The following is a 14,415-nucleotide window of genomic DNA, read 5'->3' on the forward strand; positions in this document are numbered from 1 at the left end:
GCTCCTTAGCCCATTTTTTGATTGGCCTGTTTGATTCCTTATTAGTTAACTTTTTGAGTTCTTTGTATATCCTAGATCTTAATCCTCTATCAGATATTTTTTCCCATTCTGTAGGTTGCCTCTTTGCTTTTTTCACTGTGTCCTTTGCGGTGCAAAATCTTTGTAATTTCATTAGGTCCCAGTGGTTAATCTGTGGTTTTATTGCCTGAGCAATTGGGGTTGTATTCAGAAAGTCTTTGCCAAGACCAATATGTTGGAGGGTTTCCCCTACTTTTTCCTCTAGCAGTTTCAAAGTTTCCGGTCTGATGTTAAGGTCTTTAATCCATTTGGACTTAATTCTTGTGCATGGCGAGAGAGAAGAATCTATTTTCATCCTTCTGCAGATATTTATCCAGTTTTCAAAACACCATTTGCTGAAGAGGCTGTCTCTTCTCCAATGAGTATTTTTGGCATTTTTATCGAATATCAGGTGGCTATAGCTACTTGGGCTTACATCTGGGTCCTCTATTCTGTTCCACTGATCTACATGTCTGTTTTTGTGCCAGTACCATGCTGTTTTTGTTACTATGGCTCTGTAGTATAGGTTAAAATCAGGTATGGTGATACCACCAGCCTCTTTTTTGTTGCTCAGTATTATTTTAGATATTCGAGGTTTTTTATGATTCCAAATGAATTTTTGGATTGTTTTTTCTATTTCCATGAAGAAAGCCTTTGGAATTTTGATAGGGATTGCATTAAATGTGTAGATTGCTTTAGGTAAGATTGCCATTTTCACGATATTGATTCTTCCAAGCCAGGAACAAGGGATGTTTCTCCACTTTCTAGTGTCTTCTGCAATTTCTCGCTTGAGTGTCTTAAAGTTCTCATTGTATAGATTCTTTACTTCCTTAGTTAGGTTTATTCCAAGGTATTTTATTTTTTTTGATGCAATTGTGAATGGGAGTGATTCTCTGATTTCATCCTCTGTGTGTTTGTTGTTAGCATATACGAAGGCTACTGATTTCTGTGTATTTATTTTGTATCCTGCTACATTGCTGTAGGTTTTGATCAGCTCTAACAGCTTGCTAGTAGAGTCTTTAGGGTCCTTTATGTATAGAATCATGTCATCTGCAAATAATGATAACTTGATTTCTTCCTTTCCAATTTGTATCCCTTTTATGTGTGTCTCTTGCCTTATTGCTATGGCTAAGACTTCCAAAACTATATTAAATAGAAGTGGAGACAGTGGACACCCTTGTCTTGTTCCTGATTTTAGTGGAAAAGCTTCCAGTTTTTCCCCATTTAGTAATATGTTGGCTGTAGGCTTGTCATAAATAGCCTTTATTATATTGAGATATGTTCCTTCTATTCCCAGTCTCTGTAGGACTTTTATCATGAAGGGAAGTTGGATTTTGTCAAATGCTTTCTCTGCATCTAATGAGATGATCATGTGATTTTTGTCCTTCAACCCATTTATGTAATGTATTACATTTATAGATTTGCGTATGTTGAACCATCCCTGCATCTCTGGGATAAAGCCTACTTGGTCAGGGTGAATGATCTTTTTGATATACTCTTGTATTCTGTTTGCCAATATTTTGTTGAGAATTTTTGCATCTATGTTCATGAGGGAGATTGGTCTGTAATTTTCTTTTTTTGTTCTATCTTTGCCTGGTTTTGGTATCAGGGTGATGCTGGCCTCATAGAAGGAGTTTGGTAGGATTCCTTCTTTTTCTATTTCCTGGAAAAGCTTAAGAAGCAATGGTGTTAGTTCTTCCTTAAAAGCCTGGTAAAATTCAGCAGTGAATCCATCCGGGCCTGGGCTTTTTTTAGTTGGGAGATTATTGATAACTGCTCAGATCTCCATGTTTGTTATAGGTCTATTTAAGTGATTAATCTCATTTTGATTTAATTTAGGTAGGTCAAATAGATCAAGGAAATCTTCCATTTCTTTCAGATTTTCATACTTTGTGGAGTATATGCTTTTATAGTATGTCCCTATAATTTTTTGAATTTCTCTGGAATCTGTTGTGATGTTACCTTGTTCATCTCTGATTTTATTAATTTGTGTCTCTTCTCTCTTTCTTTTGGTCAGATTTGCTAAGGGTTTATCAATCTTGTTTATCCTTTCAAAGAACCAACTCTTTGTTTCATTAATTCTTTGGATTGTTCTTTTTGTTTCTATTTCATTAATTTCTGCCCTAATCTTTATTATTTCTTCCCGTCTACTACTTTTTGGTTTGCCTTGTTCTTCTTTTTCCAAGGCTTTAAGGCGAAGCATTAGGTCGTTTACTTGCGACCTTTCTAATTTCTTAATATAGGCACTTAAGGCTACAAATTTACCTCTTAGAACTGCCTTCATTGTGTCCCAGAGATTTTGGTATGTTGTGTTCTCATTATCATTTGACTCTATAAATTTTTTGATTTCCTTTTTGATTTCTTCATTGACCCACTCATCATTTAGTAGTGTATTGTTTAGTTTCCATGATTTTGTGTATGCTCTATAGCCTTTCTTGCTACTGATTTGTAGTTTAATTCCATTGTGGTCAGATAGAATGCAAGGAATTATTTCAATTTTCCTGAATTTGTTAAGATTTGCTTTGTGTCCTAATATATGGTCTATTTTAGAGAATGTTCCATGTGCTGCTGAAAAGAATGTATATTCTGCAGCCTTTGGATGAAATGTCCTGTATATATCTGTTAGGTCCATTCCTTCTATGACCTCATTTAGTCCAGATGCCTCTCTGTTTATTCTTTCCCTGGATGACCTGTCAATTGATGAGAGTGGGGTGTTAAAGTCACCCACCACCACCGTGTTTGGTGTTATCTGTGACCTTAGTTCTAATAGTGTTTGTTTGACGAATTTGGGAGCCCCCATGTTAGGTGCATATATGTTTAGGATTGTAATGTCCTCCTGTTGTAGTGTGCCCTTAATCAATATAAAGTGACCTTCCTTATCTTTTTTGACTAACTTCGGACTAAAGTCCACCCTGTCTGATATTAGGATAGCAACCCCTGCTTGTTTTCTAGGCCCATTTGCTTGAAACACCGTCTTCCAACCTTTCACCCTAAGATAATGTCTATCCTTTGTAGAAAGGTGAGTTTCTTGAAGACAACAAATTGTAGGATCCTGCTTTTTAACCCAGTCTGCAAATCTATGTCTTTTCGTTGGGGCATTGAGACCATTGATATTAAGAGATATTATTGAAAGGTGTGTATTTATGTTTGCCATTTGTGTGTGTGTGTGTGTGTTACTTGTTCTACCTGTGCTCTCTTCTGTTAACTGGTATTTGAGTATGGCTGGTTTTTTCTAGGTTCCTTATATGTGTGCTTTTCCTTTTGTTCAGCATGGAGGATTCTATCAAGTATTTTCTGTAGAGCTGGTTTTGTCTTCAGATATTCCTTTAACCTGCTTTTGTCATGGAATGTCTTTATTTCTCCATCTATTTGGATGGATAACTTTGCAGGATAAAGTAACCTTGGTTGACAGTTGTTATCTTTCAGAACTTGGAATATATCATTCCAGGCCCTTCTGGCTTTAAAAGTTTGTGTTGAATAATCTGCTGTAATCCTGATGGGCTTGCTTTTGTAAGTAACTTGATTTTTCTCTCTAACTGCTTTCAATATTTTTTCTTTGGTTTGTGTGTTTGGAAGTTTGAGTATAATGTGGCGAGGAGAGTTTCTTTCTGGGTTTTGTCTGGCTGGGGTTCTAAAGGCTTCCTGTATCTGTATTGGCACCTCTTTCCCAATTTGGGGAAAATTTTCCTCTATGATTTTGTTGAAGATGCCTACTATGCCTCTGGAGTGGAGTTCTTCTCCTTCTACTATGCCCTGAATTCTTATATTGGATCTTTTCATAGTGTCCCGAATATCTTGAAATTCCCACTCATACTTTTCTATAAGTTTGTCTTTCTCTTTGTTGGACTGCATTAGGTCTGCCACCTGATCTTCTAGCTTAGATATTCTGTCCTCTCCCTCATCCATCCTACTGGTGAGATTTTCTACAGAGTTTTTTATTTCATTAACTGTGTTCTTCATTGCTAGTAATTCTGACTGGTTTTTCTTTATTATTTCTATTTCTCTATTTATGTCTTGTATTGCCTTCTTTATTTCATTAAATTGGTGTCCTGCCTCTTCTTTGATTCCTTTGATTTCCTCTTTGATTTCCTCTTTGATTTCTTCTTTGATTGTTTTCATGTGTTCTTTGACCTCTTTGAACATATTTATAATTATTCTTTTGAACTCTTTCTCAGGCATTTCCTCTAACTCTTTCTCACTGGAGGACATTTCTGATGCATTAATACTTTTAGGTGGATTTATATCGTCTTGCTTTTTAGTGTTTCTTGTGTTATAATGTATATATTTTTGCATCTTGGATTAAGTTAATGCTTGGATTTTCTAGCTAGCTGTGTATTCTTAGCTGTATCAATTGATTTGATGTAATATATTTTCAGGGTAGGACCTTAAGGTATTAGGTGTGGCTCTTAAGACTCTCAGAGTATCTACAAAGATGTTCTTAGGGGTTGAGTTTCCCTGCTATAGGAGTATTCAAGCAGGCTGAGTGGAATAATATACTGGTAGATTCTAAAATTTAGCTAAACACTGTACCCATTCCATCAAAAACAGCCCCGAGTATGTATGCAAGAGTAGTTATTATAATGACCAGATCCTCTATCAACAAAGAGGTTTAGATTTCTGGTCTGTTGAGGTATCCAAGTCAGCTTGTGACCAAGTGAGACCCTTCCCTGGTGCAATCCCAGTTACCTTGGGTGATTGTGGTCTCAGTCAAGTTGCTGCCTGGGTCGTCGGGCTGCTGTTCTGATTTCTGGAGCTGGGCACTTGCTTTTCCTACGGGGCAAACTGAGCCGCTGCTGCCGCCTCTGCAGCTGTTGTAGATGCCACCCCCGGAGCCCCCACCGCTGCTGAAGCTGCCGTTGCCGTGTCCACCGCTGCTGCTCACCCCGAAGCCGCTGCTGCGGGATCTGTCACCACTGCCGCTCCTGGGTCCGCTGCTGCTGGGGCCACTGGTACCGGTGCTGGAGCCGCTGAAGTTGCTGCCGAATTCTGCTCCTGCTTGGGTCCCGCCGTCAGCCCAAGTTGGCGTGGCCGGTCCCGGGCCGCTGCTGTGTTCGCTGGAGCTGGGTTCAGGCGGCGGGGGAGGGGAGGGAGCCGCGGCTGCTCTGGTTGTATCGCTTCTCCACGTGTGCTTTTACCTCGTGGTCTGCTCCTCCCTCCGTTGCTCGCTGCCGCTCTCCCCTCACGTTTCCCGAGTTGCGGAGAGCGCGGTGTGAGGGGAAAATCCCGCACCTGGCTTGTCCTGCGGCTCGAGCCGAGAGTCCGGCGGTTTTCTGCCGCTCCGCGGTTGCGGCGGGTAGCCGAGCCGCCCCGGAGCCGCTGTTCCTGCCTGTGCAGGCTCTGGATGCTCTATAACTCTTCCACTTCTCCGCTGCCGCCTCAACTTCCTATACACCTCACTTTTTAGTAAAAGTGTGTATTTTGCTGAGTTTTTTTTGGTCTTTTCCCCCCCCAGGCTGCTTTGGCGTGGTACCTACGCCGCCATCTTAACCGGAAGTCTACCAAGGGATATTTTTTATAATCATGGAAAATGTTAATAAAAATTATGAAAAGATTAAAAAATAAATAAATAAAATAAAAATAAATATGGCCAACAAGATGATTGTATGGAGGGGAGTTAAATAATAGATAAGGTTTTTTAGTATAAGAAAATGAAAATTGATAAAGGCATAGTAAAAAGCAAAAGGGATGCACCCAAAAGGAAAACAGTAAAAGGGAAAAAAGAATGATGTATAGAGTCACTTCCTTCTGGATACTTCCTCTTCCTACATTGCCAGAGAGAGTCCACAAAACTCCTGTGCCCTTGTCTTCCCTCTGGCTTTTGCTCTTGCTGACCCTGTACTGGTCAACTAGCAAATGCCCACCATAGCCATCTTTACTTTAGTGCTCTCTTTTCTTTGCATCTGCTGGCCACACTTAACTTTGCAATGTGTAGGTAAGGCAGATCCTCTGACTTTCTACCATATAACCTGATATGAGTAGTTTCCAAAGTGGGATGGAGACACCCATGTACACTCAGGGTAAGGAAAGCAGCTCCAGCAGTGAGACCTGGACAGAGAGTCTGCTGTTCATAAGCTTATAATTTCTGAGGTACCAATCTCTCTCCTATGGGGATGCAGATCAAGTGTCCCATAGAGCACTGTAGCATCACAGTTCCTGACCATACTGCAGCGAGCATCAGGCTGACAGGTGCCTCCAGACAGTGTCCACACACTAAACCCCAGGCACAGGTTGATGAAATGACAAGGTTTGTCTCAGCTGATGAGGTCTGTCCCCAGCCAGAGGATATGGGTGCCTTTCTCCTCTGTTGTGTACTCCCCTTGCTGGTCTGATTACCAAGCAAAGAATGTTGCTGGCCTGTAAGACCTTAAAGAGACCTCTAGTCCATAGCCAATAAAATATACTATCTACAGCCTCACCCTCCGAACGAAAACAACTGCAAACAACCTGAATGACCTTGGAAGGGTTTTTTGAAACTTTCAGACAAGAATATGGCCTCAGCAATAACTTAATTTTATAGCTCATTATACTCATAGGAGAAGACCTAGTCACAACTAGAGCCAATTATCAAGGCAAGTGGTTTGAAGTCACCTACTCTGTGTTGAGTTATTATGCAACATTATAAAACTAATACAAAATTCAATTTTCCATGCCAAGATACAGGACTGCAAATTCGGAAAGTACAGCAATCTTCATCCGAGCTGTGTGAAATGTTACAAAAATGGAACTACTGTGTTTTCCAGCACCCCTTGGGAAGGTAAAGAAGGAGACCATGGTGGGGTAGAAGAGAGTATGACAAGGAAACCTCTTGAGATTGTGGCGGTGCACACTCAGACTTCTAGGGTTCATCTACACACAGTGTTAGAGCAACTAGGAAATGAAAACAGCTGGGTATGGGGCACATGTCCGCAACCCCTCATTCAGGAGGACATAGAGGAGAAGAACTGAAATTCAAAGCCAGCCTGTTCTACATCATGAGTTATAGATCAGCTTAGACAATATAATGAAACATTAAAGAAAAGTCAAGAAGAGCTGGGCGTGGTGGCACATGCCTTTAATCCCAGCAATCAGGAGGCAGAGGTAGGAGGATTGCCATGAGTTCAAGGCCACCCTGAGACTCCATAGTGAATTCGAGGTCAGCCTGGACTAAAGTGAGACCCTACCTTGAAAAACAAAAATAAGAAGAAAGAAAAGTCAAGAATATTTTCACTACACAAATGAATATATCAAAATCTTATGAAGCCAGGCATGGTGGCACAAGCCTTTAATTCCAGCAATAGGAGGCAGAGGTAGGAGGATTGCCATGAGTTCAAGGCCATCCTGAGACTCCATAGTGAATTGCAGGTCAGCCTGGGCTACAGTGAAACCCTATGTCGAAAAACCAAAAAAAAAAAAAAAAATCTTATGAACAATAGCGAAGAAGGAGGAGGAGGAAGAAGGGGAAGAAGAAAGAAAAAAAAAAAAGGACAAGTAACTTCAACCAAGGACTTACTTTTGTGACAGACAGAGATCCATACAGAATCAAAGCAACAAAGTGAGTATATCACCATTCATACATGTCCAGACAGCTATGGAGGAATTGTTCAAAGCTCAAACATGTAGAAGAAGTTGGAAAATAAACATTCAGGTGAGGATATGAACCTGCATCTGAAAGACCCATTGCTAAAAATCTTAACATTTCAAAGTTCTTTTTACTTGAAATGACTGAAAAAAAAATGTTTAATTTTTAAAATTATTTTCTGGGTAAGAGATTATTCAAACAAAAAAAAAGGTTTGGGCTGGAGAGATGGCTTAGCGGTTAAGCGCTTGCCTATGAAGCCTAAGGACCCCGGTTCGAGGCTCGGTTCCCCGGGTCCCACGTTAGCTAGATGCACAAGGGGGTGCACGCATCTGGAGTTCGTTTGCAGAGGCTGGAAGCCCTGGCGTGCCCATTCTCTCTCTCTCTCCCTCTATCTGTCTTTCTCTCTGCGTCTGTCGCTCTTAAATAAATAAATAAATAAATAAATAAATAAGGTTTTAAGAAATAGTAGTAGAGGTTGTCAATTTAAAAAGTAAGGAAAAAATAAATCGTGACAGGTAGGTTTTTATTTAATAAGGAAATTATTAAATCATAAAACTTATATGGTGGGACAAAGGCACCAGTTTAAGAACATCTTGTCTTACAGTTTTAGTCCTTATTGCAACCATGGCCTAGAAACTATAACTGAGACATCCTGAAGGAAGAGAGAGCTGAGAGCTTTTGTGAGCAGCAGGCCCAGGAGGTTTTTGTTTAGGCCTAGAGCACTGTGGAGGAAGCGCCTTACTCTGCTGACAGTGATAGTGCGCAGCATCATCGGCCTCCACGGGATTGATGGTGAGGGTGAACTCTGTCCCTGACCCACTGCCACTGAACCTGGCTGGGACTCCAGACGCCAGATTAGATGCTTGGTAAATCAGGAGTTTGGGAGGCTGTCCTGGTTTCTGTTGATACCAGTGCATTAAATTAGTGACAACTATGCTGACACTCTGGCTGGCCCTGCAAGAAATGGTGGCCCTCTCCCCTGGAGACACTGCCAGAGAATCTGGAGACTGGGTCAGCACAATGTCCCCACTGGAACCTAGAATGATAAACACACACATTACTGTCACAGATGTGAAATTTGGTACATCACTCTGAGAAAATACAAAATAGAAGGAAACTGTAAAATTTAAAGCCAATAATTCCAATAATTAAGACCTCAGAGGCTTGGTAATAATGAGGGCTACAGTGAAGGCACCTGGCACTTCTCTGCCCACTCTCACCTGGAATCCAGAGCAGCAGCATCCATAGGATTGCCGCTGGTGCCATCTCTGTGAGCTGGATAGAGGCCGCTTCTTAGAGCAATGACAAGCAGCCTTTAAAAACGTGTTGAGAAGCTGAGACCTTTGCCAGTATGCAAATCAGCTCAGAAAAGTTATTAGACCGTACTCAAAAGGGCACCTGCTCATCTTCCACCCACTGGGAGTTGGAGTTATCAAAAAAAAATGCCTAAACCTGGAAAGGATTATACTAAGTGAGGTAACCCAGGCCCAGAAAGCCAAGCGCCACATGTTCTCTCTCATATGTGGATCCTAGCTACAAATGATTGGGCTTCTGCGTGAGAAGGAAAATACTTGGTAACAGAGGCCAGTAAGTTAAAAAGAAGACATAAAGGGAAAAGAAAGGAAGGGAGGAGTATACTTAATAGGTTGATATTGTATATATGTAATTACAATGATTGTAATGGGGAGGTAATATGATGGAGAATGGAATTTCAAAGGGGAAAGTGTGGGGGTGGGGAGAGAGGGAATTACCATGGGATTTTTTTTATAATCATGGAAAATGTTAATAAAAATTTAAAAATTAAAAAAAAATGCCTAAAATAGCTCAAACATATTAGGGACATTCTGGCCTGTTCTATTGACTCTTCCTCTCCTAGTCCTTTTGAAGTACTATGTGGACAGTACATTGTGGATCCTCTATATGGAATGTGAATTATTTTATCTGATCCTTCAAAATTAAAATTTTGTATCTTATAAACAACAATGAATTTCACACTATGATTTTTATCATGATGATAATGTGATAGGCTTTTACAAAAAGAAAACATGAAAAGATATGGCCTGTTTTAGATTAGATGAGGAAGTTGGCCTTTAATCCAAATCTATAAATGTCATCAGGATCTAAAAACAGACAAAAGACATAGTGGCCTGTACTCTATGCACCTGCAAATTTGCAGGAATTAGCCATGGGTGGGCAGAGCTGTAGGGCTGGCTCATGTCAGTCAATCAAAGCATGCCTGATGTCCCAGTTACCCAGGATCGGATATAACAGTACAGAACAGAATTCCTCTCTGGGAACTGTGGTGATTTGAATGAGATATCTCCCATGAACTCCTGTGTTTTGAATTTTTGGTCCCAAGCTGGTGATGTGGGAAGGTGAAGCCTTGCTACAGGATGTGTGTTTTGGGGCAGGATTTAGGGGTGTTGTAGCCGGATGCCCCTTGCCGAAGCTTGGTTCGCTGTCTTGATTTTTTTCCACATACTGTGGCACAAGTGATGTCCAACCTCTGCTCATGCCTTGCTTTCCCTACCAACATGCACCTTCCCCTCAAGACTTTAAGCCAAAGTAAAGACTTCTGTTCTGGTGCTTTGTCTCAGCAATGAGAAGGTAACTACAAGAGGGACCGCAGGGCAGAATCGCTTGACTATAAGTAGAGTGATCCATGATTCTGCTCACATTTCAGAGCCCAATATTTTCCCATCCCATAGCCTCTGTTCACATAATCTATGATTTCCTTTTGAGTAGTAATAGTTTATATACCTAAAGTATATGTACATGTAATCAGGGTCATCTATTGTATGACTATGGAGTTGACCACATTTTCTAATTTTCCTTCATTGCCAGTGAGATCCACAGCATCCCCTTACTTTCATTTGTGATGTAGCCAACTTTCATCTTCCTTCTCTTTCTCTTCCTAAGTCTAGTGGCTGATTAGTGCTGTAAATCTCTTCAAACAACCAGCTTTTGGTTTCCCTGCATTCTCTCTATGATTTTGATGGTCGTTTGGCTGTTCTTTGTTTATTTTTATCCCTTTTACACAGGTTTGTATTTTCTGTTTCTAGTTTCCAAAGGTAGAAAATGGAATCTGGGGGTTGAGCCTATTTTTTTCTCCTTTGAGAACACTTAATGCTGTTTCTTCCCATTTGAGAACTGACTTTTAATCTAATATTTTTTCTAATTGAAAAACTCCTTTAACAGGAACATTTAATCCATCCACATTTAGTACCATTATTAACATTGTTCTGTTCAAGTTTACAATTTTATTAGGGCATCATTTTTATTATTATTATTTATTTATTTATTTGAGAGTGACAGACACAGAGAGAAAGACAGAGGGAGAGAGAGAATGGGCGCACCAGGGCTTCCAGCCTCTGCAAACGAACTCCAGACGCGTGCGCCCCCTTGTGCATCTGGCTAATGTGGGACCTGGGGAACCGAGCCTCAAACCGGGGTCCTTAGGCTTCACAGGCAAGCGCTTAACCGCTAAGCCATCTCTCCAGCCCAAGATATATTTTTAAATTACATAATGTATAAACTACAAGGAAAATGAGAGCAAGTCTAAAGGAAACAGAAAATCTATAACTGTCCAGTTTGATATACAATTATAGATATTATCACACAAAATCTTTAAAAAATTTGCTGAATCTAAGATCTATTAAGTCAATATAAATACCTTTGCAAATAGAAACTATAAGTAAAAATCAAATTTTAATACTAAAATTTAAACATGTAATATCTGTGATAAATAAAATTCACTGGCTATGCTAAATAGCAAAGTATGTGACTCCTAGCAGCACAAAACATATTAAAATGCAGAATGAATGAGACACAACATAAAATAAGAAATAATTGAATCTGAAAAATACAGATATATTAAAACCCAAGTAACCCTTAGCTCCATTCCAGGATGTGGTGGTTTGATTCAGGTGTCCCTCATAAACTTAGGTGTTCTGAATGCTAGGTTCCCAGCTGATGGAGATTTGGGAATTAATGCCTCCTGGAGGCAGTGTATTGTTGGGGTGGGCTTATGGGTGTTATAGCCAGTTTCCCCTTGCCAGTGTTTGGCACACTCTCCTGTTGCTATTGTCTACCTTATGTTGGCCAGGGGGTATGTCTACCCTCTGCTCATGCCATCATTTTCCCTGCCATTATGGAGCTTCCCCCTTGAGCCTGTAAGTCAAAATAAACCTCTTTTTTCCTACAAACTGGTTTTGGTTGGGTGATTTTTACCAGCAATGCAAACCTGACTGCAACACAGCACATTTGTACATTAAAACGTGAGAAGCATAAAGGATTGGAGTACCACTGATACAGTGAAAATTGCCTATAAAGACAAGGTAACTTTTTCTAAAGATATCTCAAATACAGATGTCAGAGACATTAATAAACTGTTTACTTAGGACCAAATCACCTATAACCTTGAATTATTAGCACTGTCCTCTAGTTCCTAAATATTGACAATACCTATTAGGAATCCACTTTTCAACTTTATATACAAAAGGAAATTCTTGGCATTTGAACCTTATAACTTTTACTCTCTGAGCAATGTAACTTAGAATGCCACAGGATGGACAGATGGATATATAGAGATAGATGATGATAATAGATGATAGACAGATATATCGATGATAGACAGATAGATGAATGATAAGAAACTATAAAGATAATAAAATATTACTCTCCCCACACATGTGTATCTCTTATCTTTGCCCTGAGCATGAAAATACTGTGCCTAATATCTATGATAAAAAATATCATTTAACAAGCTCCAATTCTGCTTAATACTGGCTTGTCTGTAAATTATTTTCTTTGACAAAGCCAATAATTCTGGTTGGGCTTGAGTGAAGATCTGCAAGGGAGACGGGAACTCCTCAGGGTGCTATGGAAACAGCATGGAGCTGCGCATCCGTCCCTGCGGCCAGTGACAGGCGTAGCTCCTATAGAACTGTTTTTCAGGCTTCCTGTACATTTGGCATATTGCATTTCCATCCCCACTAGTTTTGAGGTATTGTTTTATTTCTTATTTTATTTCTTTCTCTAACTCATTGTTTTTCAGGAGTCTGATCATTTCCTTCTATTTGTGAATTGTCTAATTTCCTGTTAGTTTTGTTTTCTAGTTTCACATCACTGCCTAAGAAAAAATACTGGGTATGGTTTCAATCTTCTGACATTTTTTTGGCCCAAATATTACTTATCCTGTAAAATGTTCTATGTGTATCCAAAATGAATGTACATTCCTCTGTTGTTGGGTGGAAAATTCTCAATGCTAGTCTGTCAGGTTCATTTTTTTCTAACAGTGTTCAGTTTGCTATTTCTTGTTGACTTTCTGTTTGCATATACTAATTATCATTAGAAAGGAGACATTAAAATCAACTTTCTCCCTTCAAATATGTTGATATTTATACCCTGACATTGGCTGCACACATGTGTATTAGTGCTATATTTGTCTTCTCCCATAGTCCAGACCATAGTATGTATAAGTGGAACAAAATACAAAGATCTGACAAACTCATCCTGACTTTTCTGCTTCACTGACTGAGCTGAAACATCTCATCTTTTCTGCCACCCAGACTGGATTTATGTAACCAGCTCCCAGATTATTAGGCCTTGGGACTCTAACAATGTGACAAGATTTCATTTTTTAATATTTATTTATTTCATGCAGAGATTTTTTAATTATTTTGTATTTTATATTTTTTATATATTTATGTTATATTTTATTTATTTATTTTTTGTGTGGGAAGGAGGAGGGAGGGGAGGGAGGAGAAGGGGGGAAGAGATGGAAGGAGAGAGATAGAGAGAGAAAATGGGTGGGTCAGGGCCTCCAGCCACTGCAAAGTAACTCCAGACACATGTGCTCTCTTGAGCATCTGGCTAACGTGGGTCCTGGAGAATAGAACCTGGGTCCTCTGGCTTTGCAAGGAAAATGCCTTAACTGTTAAGCCATCCCTCCAGCCCCAGATTTTTGTTTAGGCCTAGAGCACCATGGGAGGAACCCCTTCAATGTGCTGACAGTAATAGTGTTCAGCATCATAAAGAGTTTGGGAGACTGTCCTGGTTTCTGTTGATACCAGTGCATATAGCTAAAAATTTTGTAACTGACACTGACTGGTCTTGCAGGAGATGGTAACTCTTTCCCCTACAAACACAGCCAAAGAAAGTGGAAACTGAGTCTGCACAATGTCTGCCATGGACTGGAGTGATAAACATAGATTACGGTCGCAGATCCCGAAGCAGAACCACTGCATGTGAAATCTGGGGCAACCGCCACAAACATCACTCTGAGAAAACACAAAGTTAAGTTGTGGAATTTAAAACAATTAAAAATGCCTTCATTTCAGTGATAAAATCCCAGATGAAAATAAAGCAGTGAGGGCCACAGTGATGGCCCCTAGCACTTCTCTCTGCCCACTCTCACCTGGAACCCAGAGAAGCAGCACCCATAACAGGAGGGAAGCTGACCCCATCTCTTAGAGCTAGACCAGAGGCCACTTGTTAAGGCACTGACAAGCTGTCTTTAAAGATGCATTGAGAAGTCTGGACCTCTGGCTATGACTGAACATGCAAATCGTGTTATACTAATATGTGCCCTCTACCCTGCCCTGATGTCACTGAGGGCCCACTTCAGGGGAGTTACTTCTGATTACTGTGGGGTCATAAATGTAAAAGTTAGTCTCTGTTGAAGAGACAATGCCTTAAAATATACCTTCCCACCCTGAGGCTCTTGCATTCTTACTGCTCCCTCTTCTTCCCTAAGCCTTGGAGGGCTGGGTTGGGTGATGACAATACCTCAGAGAATA

The 14,415-nt window shown here is 40.2% G+C and overlaps 1 gene segment (V, D, J or C); it reads right to left on the reverse strand.

Moving 5' to 3' along the window:
• Positions 1 to 8,244: 8,244 nt before the first annotated feature.
• Positions 8,245 to 14,082, reverse strand: LOC101605527. The segment is given in 2 exon segments: positions 8,245 to 8,651; positions 14,034 to 14,082. Coding segments are annotated over 2 exon segments (456 nt in total).
• Between the last annotated feature and the right edge of the window lie 333 nt (positions 14,083 to 14,415).

Source organism: Jaculus jaculus, chromosome 6 (assembly GCF_020740685.1).
Source record: "Jaculus jaculus isolate mJacJac1 chromosome 6, mJacJac1.mat.Y.cur, whole genome shotgun sequence".
NCBI lineage: Eukaryota > Metazoa > Chordata > Mammalia > Rodentia > Dipodidae > Jaculus > Jaculus jaculus.